The sequence below is a fragment of the Poecile atricapillus genome, chromosome 23 (genome assembly GCF_030490865.1).
Source record: "Poecile atricapillus isolate bPoeAtr1 chromosome 23, bPoeAtr1.hap1, whole genome shotgun sequence".
Classification (NCBI taxonomy): Eukaryota; Metazoa; Chordata; class Aves; order Passeriformes; family Paridae; genus Poecile; species Poecile atricapillus.
This window is the reverse complement of record NC_081271.1, coordinates 6,769,739-6,786,278: the sequence shown is the minus strand read 5'-3', so window position 1 is coordinate 6,786,278 and position 16,540 is coordinate 6,769,739. Positions and strand designations below refer to the sequence as shown.

General features: G+C 45.2%; 1 protein-coding gene across 10 annotated transcripts in view; it reads left to right on the top strand.

Moving 5' to 3' along the window:
- PPP1R12B (protein phosphatase 1 regulatory subunit 12B) overlaps positions 1-16,540 on the top strand; it is a 126,173-nt gene that overhangs the window by 38,658 nt on the left and 70,975 nt on the right. For all 10 annotated transcript variants that reach the window (XM_058855767.1, XM_058855769.1, XM_058855766.1 and 7 more), the window contains exons 5-11: positions 1,130-1,274; positions 3,559-3,633; positions 6,318-6,397; positions 6,931-7,070; positions 11,995-12,104; positions 15,157-15,354; positions 16,110-16,192. In XM_058855767.1, the coding sequence (XP_058711750.1) occupies positions 1,130-1,274; positions 3,559-3,633; positions 6,318-6,397; positions 6,931-7,070; positions 11,995-12,104; positions 15,157-15,354; positions 16,110-16,192 (831 nt within the window). The remainder of the gene's footprint in view (positions 1-1,129; positions 1,275-3,558; positions 3,634-6,317; positions 6,398-6,930; positions 7,071-11,994; positions 12,105-15,156; positions 15,355-16,109; positions 16,193-16,540) is intronic.

Sequence of the window (16,540 nt, the reverse complement as noted above, 5' to 3'; positions counted from 1 at the left end):
TCAGCAGAAACTCAGCACCTAATTTACAATTTCTTTCACAGAGAAGCCCACAGCTGCTCTGCTGTGACTGTGTTTTATTTAGCACAGTTGCACATTGGCTAAATCTGCAGGAGTTTCCAAGCTGTTGGTGCCATGCTGGGGTCATGCTGGATTTCCTTCATGCTGTGCAATGGTGGCTCTGGATGGGGGAATTTCCCACAATGGAAATTTTCAGGAGCAATTGCAGAATTTCCCTGGGATGTTCTTCAATGTTTAAGCAACTTGGATAATAATTTTGATACAGGAGCTTCTCAGTGCTCCCACCTGATCACTGCCACACCAGTGTGCACATGGGTCTGGAGCTCCAGACTACCCCAAGCCTCCTGTGTTTGTTTTGGTGTTAAATGTTCAAGCTGCAGGTGCTGTGAAACACCAGTGTTCTGCTCTGCTGGAGAAGGGAGGGTGGAAGGGGCACAGCAGTGAGGGTAAAGGAAAGGAGATCCCAGGCAAATTCAATTGTGGAAGATTTGCTTGAACTGTGTAAGAGCTACTCTGAAAGAATGCATTTGGGGTTGTTTAATCCAAATGGGGGTTGTTTAGCATACAGATTTTACCTCTGGCAATGTCACTGCTGCTTCCCTGGCAGTCCTGTTGTTCTCTCTGTGGAGCACCTCACACTGGCCTGGTGCTCTCAGAGAGCCAAGCTCGAGCTGCAGTTCCCAAATGGCCCTGTCCTGGCAGGTGCTGTGCTTGTCCCCCTGGCACAGGGACAGCAGTTCCAGTGACACTGTTGGTGTGCTCAGTGCCTGAGCCAATCCAGCCTCCCTCCTGTGCTAGAGCAGGAGTTCAGGCTGGGTCACCAATGCCAGATGAGAAATCAAGGTGTTCTCCCAATTCAGGACATGCTGAAAGGGTTCCTTATCAGTTTGACGTGTTCCAGCAGGTTTTACATCAATGTCACTTTTCACTCATTGCCCTTTCCATTAGTTTCAAGCACATCAGGTGGGATGTTGCTCTGGTTAATAAACGAGTCCAGAAGCTCCTGGCTGTTAGGGAGCCAGGCTGCCCACTTGGTGCCTAACAGGGGGGAAACTGCTTTGTCAGGAAGTCATTCCTGATGGGCAGAGATCAATCCTCCTGCTTTCCTCAGGCTCCTGATCCAGGCTGGGTTTAATTTGAACGTCCAGGACAATGATGGCTGGACTCCACTCCATGCTGCTGCTCACTGGGGAGTGAAGGAAGCGTGTTCCATCCTGGCTGAGGCTCTGTGTGACATGGACATCAGGAACAAGCTGGTCAGTACACAACTAATGCAGGGCATTCTATAGCCAGATTAATATCAACTGTTGCCTGCTGCATGGTCATGGAATCATAGAACCCCAGAGAGGTTTGGATTCAGAGGAACCTTAAAGCTCATCTCATTCCACCCCCTGTCAAGGGCAGGGACATCTTCCACCAGTCCAGGCTGCTCCAAACCACATCCAACCTGGCCTTGGACACTGCCAGGGATGGAGCAGCTGCAGCTTCTCTGGGCACCTGTGCCAGGGCATCTCCACCCTCACAGCCAAAAAGTCCTTCCCAATATCCCATCCATCCCTGCCTTCTGACAGTAGGAAACAATTCCCCCTTGTCCTGTCCCAGGTCCCTCTCCAGCTCTCCGGAAGCTCCTTTAGGCACTGGAAGGGGCTCTGAGCTCTCCCTGGAGCTGTTTCTTCTCCAGGTGAACACCCCCAGCTCTCCCAGCCTGGCTCCAGCCCTGGGTTCAGTTTTAGTGGCCTCCTCTGGATTCTTCCCAGCAGGTTCATGTCTGTCCTGAGATGGGAGCTCCAGAGCTGGACACAGAGATCCAGGTGGGATCTCATAAGAGATCCAACATCATGATCCAACTACATGACAAAGTCATAGCAGTTCTCCTTGCCTGTGCACTGGATAATTTAAATAGATCAGTAAATGAAGAAACTTGACTGGCAGAAGGCAGAAAAGATTTCAGATATTATGGGAAATGTGACCTGATTAAACTTGAAGACTGAGCTTGTAAGAAGGGCTGGTGTGTGCCATCCTGAGTTAGTGTAACCCTGAGAAATCAAATGGCAGCAAAGAAACAGTCTTGGAGTGCAAAATATGCTAATATTAAGGTATAAGGCACTGAAAAGAAGTGAAACCATGAGAAACTGGCAGCTTTAAATCCCCTCTGTTCTACGTATTGGTGAAAAAAAAGGAAATTGAAGATTTGTGAGACATGAGTAAAGAAAAATAGGATGAAAGAAAAGGAGCAAAAACGTTTCTCTTCCTTTCCAATAGTTCCAGGTTTTTCCTTGAAGAGCCCTTGGATTTTCAAGGGCTTGTCCAGGGCTGCTCTTGGTGTTCCCATCCCTGCTGGGTTGTCCACACTGGTCTGTGAGGAGTTTCCCACTGGACAATTGTGCCGTGGCAGCCTCTGGGGGAGGAGAGAAGGTTGGATGTGCTTGGAGGAGCACCAGGGGATGAAGGCAGGAGGCTGTGATAAGAGAGGGCCCTGTGTGTTCAGGTGTATCCAGCTGTGCTGGAAACTGCTGGAACACAAATGCCCCATGAGGAGGAGTCCTTTCAGCCTGGTGAGCTCTTTGGCACCCAAAATATGGGGAATCTTTTCTGTTTAAATGCCATCAGGTGCTTTTGCAAAGTATTTGGGATGTGTATGGTGTCTTGTATCATGCCATACTTGAAAAGGAACAGTTGCAGTTGTATTTGTTGCATTATCTGCTCCTTCCAATCCAGAACTGTCTCTTTATTAGGTCAGATGGACGAGGCTACCTTTTGTTTTTTGACCTGCAGCCATCAGGTTTCAGATTGTTAATGAAATGGCATTTAGAGCTTTAATTATGGTGAAAATGCAACCAATTTCTTGGTTTGAGCCCTGGAGTATTTTCTCCGGCTTGTTTTACTTTATAAATGCCCATGGATGTGGAAATGGATCCCAAATTTTTTGGCTTGCTGCCAGCCTTTCAGAATGTTTAAATACATGATGATAAAGTAACACAGAATCAGGAATCTCCTGAGCTGGAAGGGACCCACAGGGACCATCCAGTCCAACCCCTGGCCCTGCACAGACACCCCAATAATCCACCCTGTGCATCCCTGAGAACCAAACTCTCCTGGAGCTCTGGCAGCCTCGGGGCTGTGCCCATTCCCTGGGGAGCCTGGGCAGTGCCAGCACCCTCAGGGGGAAGAGCCTTTCCCTGAGATCCAACATAAAAAGAGGTTGATCACACACCCTCTCAGTACAAGAGTGTCCTTTTTAGAAACTTGGAAACTCAAGCATAGTCCTGGCTGTTGAATCTGAGCAGCAGCAACCAGGGAGCTGCATTGCCCTGGTAAAAGTTGCTCAGTGAACATAAACATGGTCTTAGAGATCTTTTTTGAGATGATTCTGTGATTCCATGATCACTGTCACATGGGTTTCCTTGCTCTCGAGTGAAACAGTGTCACTTACCATGTGGGGAGGGAGGATGTGGAGCATAGGCACTGGGAAATGGCATTTTCTGGAATATTACCACTGTGCCATCTCAGATATCCTCTTGTGTTCTCTCATTGCACCAGGGCCAGACGCCCTTTGATGTTGCTGACGAGGGACTTGTGGAACATTTAGAAATGCTGCAGAAGAAGCAGACTGTGGTGAGTTTCTGGAGATCATTTTCCACCTCTCCAATTACCATTTCACACACAGGTGTTCTCCAAGACATATGGTGCCAACAGATGCAGGAAGCTGAGGCCCAGCTATTTTCTTGAGTTACTCATTTGCAATATTTAAGCACAGCAATATTTTTAATAGTTAGAAATCTGGATGACTGCAGCAAGGAGGTCAGCAGTGTGATGGCATGCAGACTTATGGGGACTGGTAAGGAATTTGTGTTCATCTTTGTTGTTACCCTGCAGGTGCTTTGTTGGCTGGCAGGCTCTAACATCAAACTGCCCTGTTCCTACTGAGTGCTTACCCAGGTCAGCTTTGTGTTTGCATCCAGGGAAACACACTGTCAGTGCTGAGAAAGAGATCTGATACCATGTCTGCCTTTCTTACAATTGGGAGGCTTTGGATTGAGGAAGAAGAAATTATAAACTTCAGGGAATTTTAGACTGAAAAAATGGGTGGTTTCAAAACCATATTAAATTGCCATTTCATAGTGCAGTGGAGGTACTGGAAGAGATTATAAAACAAAAGTTGACATAAAGGAAAGCAAAATATATCTTGTTCAAAGTAAGGGCAGTTGTCAAGCCAGAAAGTTGGGTTTGGATTGAATTTTTTCCTAATTCATCTGGTCTACTCAATTATCTCATTTGGGTGCTTCCAAAAAACAAGCCAAAAAGAATTCAAAAAGAATTAAAAATCTGTAAGTGTCACTTACAGCTTTGGGTACAGAAACAGACAGAATGGGAACACTGTTGATAAACCCCAGGAAAGTATTTTCAGGAACTGCCAGTGTGGGTGGTTAGAACTCCAGCTCAGATCACAACACAGCTGCTGCCATCCTCAAATAGCAGCCTTAGTATTCAGGAACTTCTTAAAAATTAATCAGCTTCTCCCTAAATGTCATGTTGATAAATACTATCAGGGTTGTATTTTGGATTCCCCTCTCTCTCACTACTGAGGATTTTGCAGATAACTGCACTTCTTAAAAGAAAAGAAAAAGAAGACTTTTTTGGGGTGACTGCTCACCCATTTTTAGGGCTGCTTTTAGGGCTAAACCCCCTTGTTCTCTATATAGAAGCCCTATATAAAGGCCTTCTCCATTTATTCAGTGTCAAACTGGGTAGAAGAATCCAGATTTTATCACATTTTTGTTTTTTTTAGTGGACATGATTTTTTAGTGGAAAAGCCAATTTATCATCTGTTTATCATGTGCCATTTTTATCACTTAAAAATAGAAAACTTTTATTTGTTAAGGATAAAACAGGCAGTTTCATGCCATTATTTCTCTTCCAAAATGGCTTTCAAATCAGGTATTTTTTTCAGTCTAAAGCTGAGCACTGTGCCACCCTTGCTAAAAGATCTGATGCTGTTATTGGAAAGCAGGGGGGATTTTTGTTTGCTGGAGGTAATTAATTTGGTTTAGGTTTGGAATTTTTTCCCAGTTCCTGAATTATCTGTGAATGGAGCAGGCTTTTTCCTGCACTTCTTTTTGCTGTGCTCCAGCAGTTTGATCAGTTTAACAATGTTGTACCCCAAATTTTTGCTCTTCACTGGAATCCACGCAGCTTTTCCCACTTCACAGGGTGCCCAGAGCAGCTGTGGCTGCCCCTGGATCCCTGGAAGTGTCCAAGGCCAGGCTGGATGGGGCTTGGAGCAGCCTGGGACAGTGGAAGATGTCCCTGCTCATGGCAGGGGCTGGGGCTGAATGAGCTTTAAGGTCCTTTCCAACCCAGGTAATTCTGGGATTCTATGATGCACAATTTACAGAGCTTTTACTTCCTTTGCCTGTTGTCAACTGCTGTCAAAAGAAAAAGAATAACCTGGTGAGTTATGACACAACAGAGTCAACCTTAAATTGACCCCCTAACTCCCATCCATACTTCTGCCTCAGCTGTTTCTGTGCTTCTGGAAGGTACAAAACAATTTTTGGGTGCACTGATGGTGGTAAAATTAATATTGCTGCTCCCTAGACAAAATATTTCAATTTCTGTGTGACCCCAGGTATTCCCATGCAATGACTTTGTGCATTTGAGAGATTTAAGAAGTGACCCATCCTTCCATGAGTTCCCTGGTTGCCTGTACAGGGCTGGTTTGAATGCTTTCCTCTGAAAGCCAGTAAATAATAACCACAAAGGCAGCAAATTTGCAGCAGAATCTATCCTGATTTCACGGGCACACACACACATGTGGACAGACCTCCAGCAGAATCCAGAATGGTTTGGGCTGGAAGTGACCTTAAAGCTCATCCAATCCCACCCCCAGCTGTGGGCAGGGACAGCTCCCACTGTCCCAGGCTGCTCCAAGCTCTGTGTCCCTGGCCTTGGGCACTGCCAGGGATGGGGGAGCCTCCAGGAGCTCTCTGGGCAGCAGTCAGTGTTCATCCCTGCTCTCAGCAGGGGCAGCTGCACGTGCCTTTGGGGGTTTTATTGAGTGGCAGCAGAGTTCCAAGGACATGCTGGGTGCTGTGCCCTGCTGGAGCTCCAGCCCAAGGCTCACAGTGCCCTTGGGGAGATGTGCTGCTGTTCAAGTGGCTTCTTACACAAATCTGCAGTGGTTTAGTCTCACTAGGCTGGGCTGACCTTGTTCTGTGCTGCTGACTAGGTTATGCTGATGGGGCTGGTTAATGTCTGTCCTCATTTTCTCTCTCCCATCTTCCTGGACTTTCTAACAGCTGCGAAGTGAGAAGGAGACAAGGAATAAGCTGATTGAAGCTGACATGAATGGGAAGCCTCAAAACAGATTCTTCACCAAGTAAGTCTGAAAAGAAACTGCCCAGAAAGTAATGGGAGAGCAGCTTCATCTCTCACACCCAGCTGGCCTCAGCTGGGTCAAAAACAATTCACAGCCTTTTATTTCATGCATTTTTTTTTTAATCTGAGTACTCTCAGATACAGTTCTAGTTGTGTCTTAACATACCCAGTGAGTGGTGGAACAAGGGCTTTGGGCTGGGGTTTGGTTCTCCAGCTCCTGCTCTGTCTGATCAGATCTTTGGGCTGAGAACTGCACCTCTGTAGGCACAGAGCCCTGCAGCCCAACTGCTGCATTGTGTGGCACTAGAAAAGGAGAGATTACATTTTTGTGGATGGAAAAATGCTTGCAGAATTAGAAAAGGTGAGACTGGCAGTGGAATCCGTGGCAAATTGGCCATGATGGAAGTGCTGGAGTGTTCAATCTGTAGATAGATTTTATCCTTTGCTTGTTCTGTATGTAGTAAATACTGTCTGTGTGCTCCTGAGAAGTACAGCTCAGATAACTTGCTTGCCTAAAAATTTCCTATTCTGCAGCAAAGAGAAGATTCTTTATGAGGAAGACACAATGAAGTCGGTGGAAACTGAGGAAGAGAACAAGGACTCGAGCAGTTCTAGTTCTGAAGAGGAAGAAGCTGAAGATGAAGTTTCAGAATCAGATGCTGAAAAGGAGTCAGGTAAGACTTACTACAGCCTTGGATTTAATAACTAGCCTAGCTGTTATCATTATTAATGTTGTTATTGTTGTTGTTATTAATTAAATAATTAGATGTTAAGGGCATGCTGAAAGTTTTACTTCAGGTGTACATGTACAGAATCTGGAGAAATCTGGAGCTATGGTGATAAAAGAGCTGATTCAAATGCTGACTCCCAGGTCAGCAAAATTATTTTAAAAAAAAATAAATCCTTCAGATCCTATTTTAATTCATACTTCCAGCTCACATGTATTGAAGATAACACATTGTCCATAGCTTGTTCTTAAACAGGGTTTTTTTCTTGGCCCAATTCAAGAAGAATCCTTCAGGTACTGCAGAGGATGGTAGGGAAGCAGGTGGAGGTGGAGGAAGACAATAGCCTGTTGTGTTTGGATCAGTCTGAAGTGAAGGGCTGAAGCTGTTCTGGGTAATCACAGAGGTGAGGAACTTCTGGGCTGTGATGAATAATGATTTCAAAAAATAGTGGAAAATAAGGATTAAATACACAGAGTCACAGTAGCATTTACATTATAGTATATTGCTGGAATCGTACTCTCATTCCTTTTCCATAATTTCTGTGGCTTCCTTAATTAGTTTTAGAAGTATTTATGTGCAGCACAGAAAGTTTAATACAGATACTTTATTTTACATAAGCCAAGACTTACTTGTACTTAATATTCTGGAAACACAAATGGGTCTTGGACTAAGATGTGTTTAATGATTAAACTACTTTTAAAATCAACTTACATGGTCTATATGCAGTATATGAAGAAATAGATCCTGAGGAGAAGTGTAGTTTAAAGTTTTGTTGTGCTTCTGTGCCCATGAAATTGTCACCTGTGTTAGGATTGTATCAGTTAATGCTGTTGGGGCAGGGTGAGAGGGGTGGGAAATCCTGGCTGGGCTCTGCAGAGATGCTGCACTAGCTTGGTGGGCATGGCAGTCACACAGGGAAATGATCTTGGGGTTTTAAATCAAACAAGTCTAGTGGACATGTCAGTAGTAGAAAGAGACACACAGCACAGGTCATATATATTCTCTCCATAAATCAGATTATATACATATTTATATAAATACAAATTATACCTATCTAGCTGGGTGCCAGTGCTTGTAATCCTTGTAAAGATGGTGGTAATTTGACCAAAACAACTCAAATGTTAAACCTGGAGCTGTGTGGGGTTTAACTGAGTCAGGAACAGCCTAAGATCCTTCAGCAAGGAAAGGTCTACAGGGCTCATCATTAAATTTTGTTTAAAAGGTCTTTTTATTGCATTAATTCACTGACCAAAGGACATTATAGGTGTCTGTGTGAAACCACTGAAGCTAATAGAAATTTGAGACAACAATCATTTAGGTAATGATTCAGCTTCAGGCTTTGTTACCTCTCCTCTCCTTTCCCAAGAAGATTATTGGGTCCTTTGAGAAATTTCCATCAGAATTGAAGCCCCACCTTGTAAAGTTCTGAAATCCCTGGTAAAATGGGTGTGGACTTGGCCAGCTGGATGGAGACACAGCTGTCACCTGCTGCATGTGTGAGTGGGGGCTCACACCTCTGGTTCTCTTTTTAAAGCAAGATTCTGTAAGATCACAGCATCAGCCCACATTATAGGATTCCAAAGAGAAGTAGGATTTTTTATTTTGTAATGAAAATAGTAAATGTCAGAGTATTACTGATTTCAAAGGCAGACAGTGGCACTCCTGGGCTGATCCCCCAGCATGGGCAGCAGGGCAGGGGGGATTCTGCCCCTGTGCCCCACTCAGGTCAGACCCCACCTGCAGAGCTGCCTCCAGCCCTGGGCTTCCAGCACAGGAAGGACGTGGAGCTGCTGGAGAGAGTCCAGGGGAGGTACCAGGATCATCAGAGGGACAGAGCAGCCTCTGCTGTGAGGAAAAGCTGGGAGAACTGGGATTGCTCAGCCTGGAAAAGAGGAGCTTTGGGGTGACCTCACTGTGACCTCCCAGGGCCTGAAGGGAACCTGCAAGGAAGCTGAAGAGAGATTGTTTACAAGGGCCTGGAGTGACAGAACAAAGGGAATGGCTTCAAACTGACAGAGAGTAAGTTTAGATGGGATATTAGGAAAAAATTCCTCCCTGTGAGGGTGGGGAGGCCCTGGCACAGGGTCCCAGAGCAGCTGTGGCTGCCCCATCCCTGCAAGTGCCCAAGGCCAGGCTGGACAGGGCTTGGAGCAGCCTGGGATAGGGGAAGGTGTCCCTGGCCATGGCAGGGGGTGGAATGAGATGGGCTTTAAGGTTCCTTGCAGTTCAAACCAGTCTGGGATTCTGTGGCTCTGTGTTTATCTGGTCAACATTTTACATGCTACATTTTACAGGAGACATTGGTATGAAAACATGTATATTATTCCCTAATTCATCTTCATTTTCTGTAATATTCCCATACCTTTATCATTCTGAGCAGTGCTGGACACACAGATTATGACTGTTGTTCTAAAGTGTTCAAAGTCCAGATTAAAAAAAAAAAACAACTGAGTGATCTTTTTAAACCTAAAAATTCCAATCCCTTTAGTAGCTGAGCATAAAGCAGGACATGTAGAAGCTGAGAGTGTAACACGCAAGTTTATTTTGAGGTGTGTTTAGAAGAGTCTCAGGTTGCGATTAATTTGTTGAATTTGCAGAGACTGTGGGAGGAAGAAATTGGATGAGGGAAGCAGTGGAATTGTTGGAAGGCTGCAGAGTTGTATGTTTCTGATAATCTGTAAGAAATTTGCGTTCTTCAGACAAAGGAATTTAAGAGCATTAAAGTCACTTCATTCATTTTGAATACAATTAATTTGGCATTGACCTCTTGTAAACAAGAGAAAGATCAGTATAAAATTCTATGATTATCTGTTCTGGGAACTATTACAATATGAAATTATTGGGAATTATAGCAGGCCATGGAAGTTTTTAGTGTTGTTTTGTTTAAAAACCAACCAAACAAAAACTCTTATCCAAAAACCCTTACAAAAAAGAAATTAGTAACCTAAATTTTTACTCTTACCAAATTTGTTTTGTGGAGACTGAACTAATCCTCTCCACTTTTTCTTGTCTGGAATTCATAATGTTTACTGCTGAAATTTTGGTAGAATAAAATGTGGGATCCTGCTGAAAGCCAACACTGCCAGCAGAGTCTCTCTGCCTGTCCCTCCTCCCCAGTGACCCCTCCCCATCACATTGCTGACAGCCAGTCCTTCCCAAGCTGTCATTACCACTTCAGCTTGTGCCCTTCTAATTAGGCTTCACCTTAAAAGCTGACCTGTAAATAAACTTCCAGAGGAGGCTCCCAGTGCCCATCCAGCCCTTGCTGCAGTGCCCTGAGCTCACAGGAATGAGCAGCTGGCAGCACATGGCAGTGTGTCCTTCCTTGTCCATGGGCATTTCCAGGGATTTGGGTGCCAGCTGTGGCAGGCTGGGCCTGCAAGGAGGAATGGAGGATCTGTTTCCTCTTCCCCAGGGTGGGTGAAAGTGCATCTGAGGGTTCTTCAGATTTCAGAGCTGAAATCTGCTGCTTTGCAGAGAGGGAAAAGTGGCTGAGAATCCATTCTCATGCAGACCCAAGGGAAGGGCTGGAGCTGTGCCAGGGCAGGCTCAGGCTGGAGATCAGGGAAAGGTTCTTCCCCCTGAGGGTGCTGGCACTGCCCAGGCTCCCCAGGGAATGGGCACAGCCCCGAGGCTGCCAGAGCTCCAGGAGAGTTTGGACAAGGCTCTCAGGGGTGAACAGGGTGGGATTTTGGGGTGTCTGTGCAGGGCAGGGGTTGGACTGGGTGATCTGTGTGTGTGTCCTTTCAGCTCAGGAGGTTGCACGATTCTTTCTTTGTATCTTTAGTTCAGGCTCTGTCAGTCCTGCTATAACTCCCTGTTATTTTAAGATGTTTCTCTTGGCTTGCTCTTTTCTGTGTCCTTTGAATCTTTATTTTCCTAGTACTGAGGATATTTGTTACAGAAGGATTGATCTTCATGCTCCAAGGTGCCATTCTCCCAGATGCTCCATCCCAAACTGTTCCAAATGTGTAACAGCAGATTTTTATTCCCTGCACATACATTATGTGTGCAGAATTGTTTGTGTGCTTGTGCTTAAAATTATTTTTTCCAAGACATGACTGTGTGAGCATTCATAGCTATAAGGAAAGCTTTGATTGGTGGGTGTAAGTGCATCATTTCTCAGGCAGGTTCCATGTGCCTGGGTTTATGGTGAATAGTCTGTCTGCAGCCTGTGCTTTCCTGTCAAGTGAACCTATTGCCTGAGTCACACTTTCTGCTTGCTCTCCTCCTGGTAATGTGGTGGATGTTCTTCTGTCAAGCATGTGCACAGATACAAAAAAAACAAACGTGATACTGGACAGCTGCACTTGCATAAGAAGCAGGGAGCCAGCTGTGAGCTGGGACAAGGGTTGCTTAGCTTGCTTGGAGTCCATTAAGGGCTTTTGTTGGTCAGCAGTCCTGGCTTCCTGTAAAAAAATGGATTTTGCTGCAGAAGACCAGAAATTCTGTCCAGCCAGTGCAGAGAGCTATACCATGAAACCCAGCACTGGGCACTTAGGGCCATGGGCTGTACCACACTCGTGCTACAGCAGGAACAGCATGTGCCACTTTTCATCCCAAGATTTACCAGGGAAGAAATTCCCAGACAGGAAACAAAACTGTGAAAAACAAAAAACCTGTGGTCCTCTTTATGGTGCTTTCTGCAAAGATTTTGCTTGTCTGTGAGGGTCAAGTACAAAAGCTTTGCCTGGCAAATGTATCCATCCTATTCTTTAGGAAGTGGGAAGCTCCTTTGCAGAAGGCACTGACATCCCTGTGATCCAAGGAGACAGCACTGAACTGGAGTGCAGACCACACTCTGTGTAGAGAAGGGCCTCAGAAGTGCAATACTGAAACATTTGGTTTCTCTTCTTGTTTAAAATTGTAGAGAGAAAGGAAGAGCCCTTTGCCAACCACTCCAGCCGTGAATCCAGGCCCAGCATCACTGAGCAAATGCCACCACCTGAGCCAAACTCCTTCACTGCGTCTGCCAGAAGAGTAAGTGAATTTGGAATCAATGGGGACTCCAGCAGTGCTCAGAAGCAGAAGGTGTTACTGGGAGATGGATGCTCTGAAACCAGTCTTCAGAGGACTTTAAGACTTGAGTTTAGAAAAGCCTGGTAGTACGAAATTCTGATAAAGATGTGTGTTAACAGCAGTGTAGGGACAATATGGTTCTTCCTGAATCTCTGATCCTCCAGAGCAAATTGTGGTGAAGAAACGCAGCTTACAGCACATGCTCTGTGTGCTGTCAGTTCTGGAGGGGCTAGTGCCAGTGTGTTCTCAACAGATCTGTCACCAGAGCTGATTCCTGCCTGTGTGCCTGTGCTGAGTTTGGCACCATCATCCAAAGTGCCTCTGACTTGCCAAAGCCAGTTGAGTCAGTGGTATGATGTTAGCACCAGCAAGCAGAGGGTGGTTTGCATGTGGCTGGCTGGGCTGTAAGCCCAGGTGAAGTGGTGAATGAAATCTTATGTGAATCCTCCTGCTCTCAGATCACTCAGCTAGATGGCACCAGGAGACTCTGCTCTGCACAGGACTCCTGTCGTGTGCCACTGCTTTCTTTTTGCACCAGACTGTGGAGAAAACAGCACAGACACCTGGCCCAGGGCTGAAGCACTCAGTGCTTGTCAGAGGGAAATGTTTTCTGCTTAGGCACCATTTTTTTTTTTTTGGCATGTAACTGAGTGTAGCCAAGATCAAATGAAACAGAGCTCCTCTGGGCATTGTTCAGCTCAGGCTGGCTTAGCAGGGGAACTGTTAGAGGTAGAAGGATGCTGGGAAGTGTGAGCACTTCAGTTAACCTTTTCCCAGCTGCACAGGTTTGGTCTCACTCCTTTAACACAGAATAAAGGTGTTAAGATGTAGAAGCTGGCCTGTGAGCAGAGCAATTGCTGATTTGACCTCAGTCACTTAAGATCAGCTTCTTTACCTTCTCTCACCCATTTGATTTTTCTGCAATTCTCTTTGACAGACTTGGCTTTAGAATGTGTTGTTTTCTGTTAGGGGAGTTATTAGTATGTGCTGTTCCTGCATTGTTCAGAATTTACAGATGGCAGCTTTTGCTGTGGTTTTGAGCATTCTCTGAGGAAAGCATCAGAATGACATGAAAATGTTAGAGCAGTGTAGCTCAGAAGATTGGCAGTGCTGGGAGCAGTGGAGTACAGATTAACTCTTTGCATCCTCATTGAAATGACATGAGCTGAAAACATTGCTCAGATACTGCAGGGATAATTTTAGCTTGGCAGTCTTCAGACAGTGAGTCTGAGGGCAGAGCTCCCCAGTAGCTCCATTTATTCTGAATAGTGTCAGATGGTTTGTGTCAGATAGAATATGATACAATAATGCTTAGATCAGCTTTGATCAAAAGCCTTGTCTGCCCAGTGTCCTGCCCAGCAGTGACTGTCAGAAGCTGCTGGAGAACACAATCTTGCAGGAATTCCCTCCCACATTCCAGCAATTGGCATTCAGGGACTCACTGAACCTGGTGTATTTTTTGTCTTCAGTAGCTCCTGTTGGGCTTTTCCTCTCTGCAGTCACTTTCTGATAGGGATCCTCTAATGTCCAATGGTAAAAAGAATCCTTCAGCTTAGTTAAAAACTCTACAAGTCCCATTAACCTACCACACACTGGGTTTGTTTGCTGTCCCTTTTTCCTTTATGAGAAGGACCAAGAAATAATTGTTCCTTACTCACCCTTCTGTGTGCCACTGAGGGTTTCATGTACTTGGTCACATCTCAGCCTGGAGAATACTGATATACTGAATATCTCCTCATGCAAAACCTCTCTTGCTCTACTCATTCTTCCTGCCTTTCCCTGAGCTCTTCCCTTCTTGTCAGCTGCTGCTGAGCCCTGGAGCTGAGCTGTGTGTGCTACCAAAGGTGTAATTGTACCCTGCAGTGACACAGAGCCACAGTGGTTGTGTGTTTTGTATCCTGTACCTTTCCAATAATTCCTAATAATTTGTTTGCTTTATTTCCTGTACAACTGGGTGCTTAGCCCTCTTCAAGTGGCTCTTGTGATGCTCAGGCTCCATTCTTGAATGGCAGTGGGAAGCCTTTTGGAAGCCTTGATAACTGTAGCTAGGGTCATACATTTAAGCAGTTGCACATTTAAGCAGTTGTATAAGTTGTATAAGTTATACAAGGACTAATTTATGCAGCTCAGAAATGCCTCATGTTCCATAAAGCACAATTCTGTGGTATGCACAGTTACCTGCCCATGGAAGGGGGGGACTCTGTGAGGCTGAAGTCCAACACCCTGCTCAAAGCAGAATTAAGCTCATGTCATGTTGCTTTGTCCTACTGAAAGGTCTCTGAGGATGGAGATGCTCTACTCCCTTGCTCCCTGTCCCAGTGCAGCTTTGCTTCTGCCAGGAGTTGTGTCTCCATATCAGCTGGGATTTCCCAAGTGGAGACTTGTCTGTTCTCCTTTCACTGTAGACAAATCTGGTTCCATGTGCTCTGTAAACCCACTCCCAAGTAGCAGAGCAGCTAAATCCTGTCTTTGCCTTCTCTTTTCCATGCTCAACAATCCAGGTTTCCTCAGTCTCTTCCTTTACAGTGTTGTTGGCTACAGCTCCATGGTGATCTCGATGGCTTCTCCTGGACTCCACTGGTGTGAGGGGTTTGTTTTGCAGCTAGTTCTGTAAGACCTGAGTCCTTGTTTCTGCTTTTCTGCCTTTTTATGAATAATTCCCCCTTCCTAAATGAGTGATAATAAATAAATGAGTGATAATAAATGCTTTATTGTTCCTTATATTCTTTCCTCAAAGCTGGAGGAGGGCATTGTGTAGGCAAAGACCTGCACAGTGACAGAAGATCCCTTTCATCCTCTGTCCTTGGGGATGAGGCACTACAGTAGTTTGCATCCCTGTGAGTTCACCTTGAGCTCTGTCCTGTAATTAAAGTGAAACAGGAAATAAGTCATTCTGTCATACAAGTCTAGTCCAGTAAAAACTGGGGCTTTCTGAAACACTTTCTGAACTTAGAGTGTGCCTTGCAGTGCTGTTCCTTTTTCCAAGCTGTTCCAAACTGTTTCTCCTCCACAGTTCAGTTGGCTCAGCAAGTCAGATGAGCAGAAGGATGAATCACCTTCGTCCTGGAGGCTGGGCCTGAGGAAGACTGGCAGCCACAACATGTTGAGTGAAGTTGCTGCCACTCGTGAGGCACAGAGGGATAAAACTTCTTCTATCTATCGCTCCTCGTCCAGCCCTCGGATATCTGCGCTGTTGGACAACAAGGAAAAGGTTTGGCTTTCAGCAAGGATGTTTTAGTGTATCCACTTCACCCCACAGGTGTAAACCCCTTTCTTTTTGAGTGATTGCTGGGGTTTTTATCCATAATAAATATGGGTCTCTTTCATTCTTACTTTCTTTTTCTTTTAAAAAATATTTCCCTCCTATCAGTTGTTTCTCCAGAACTGGAGTTTGGTGCCCCTTTGGCCTAATTCCTGCTCAGTTTGGACCAGGCTGCCACTGAACAGGGGCTCTCAGTCTGGCACAAGCGTGTTCTTTACCAGAAAATGTCCAATCCAGACAGCAGCACATACCTGCAGTGGAGATCCTCCTTCCCCATCGTTGATATAGATTTCTCCTCTATCCTCTGGCTGCATTTGTAAATCCAATCACACCTATTCAGTAACTGTAACTTTTCTGCCCCTGGGTAGATGCCTCATCCCTGGAGGTGATCAAGGTCACCTTGGATGGAACTCTGGTCTAGTGGACTAAAGATCCCTTTCAACCCAAACCATTCTCTGATTCTGTGATTGACAAGTTATTCTCTAGGTTAGAGCATGCTTTTATTCACTACCATGGTCATCAGGAAATCCCTTTCAGAACTGATATTTCTATGCTGTGCTATATGTTGCCCAAGAAGTTGCCTTAAACCAGCTGGTAGGAGAATGCTTTCTTAGTTGAAGAAATTTGAAGATGAATTTATTTACCACTGAATGTGCTGGAAGGGTAAGAGATATGTAGCTGAAGTTCCTCTTTTGCTTCACCAGGACAGAGATAACAAGAGTTATCTTGCCACCATAGTCCCCAGAAGACTGAGCAGTACGAGTGATATAGAAGAAAAAGAAAACAGGTGAGCTTGGCTGAAGTTAATGCTCAGCTTCCATCCTGTCAATAGTACTTCTGGAATAGAATTTTTCTGCAGTCATGCTTTGTACATTTTCTCAGCAGTCTCAAGTGCACAGGCATTTACAACATCAAGAGCCAGCTCTGTCTATAAAAGTTCTGCTACGTTGGTTTTTATTTAGGTGAGCAGGAGTCAGCAGACTGGTTCCTCCACCCCTGTACTCAAATAGTCACAGGCTCCATCCAACCAGATTTATGGATCCTCTCTCCTTTTAATATGCAAGTGCCTCATTTTGTAGCTGCCACCTGTACTTCTACGTGTCACTTGCTCAGCAGTCACCTTCAGTCCCTTTGT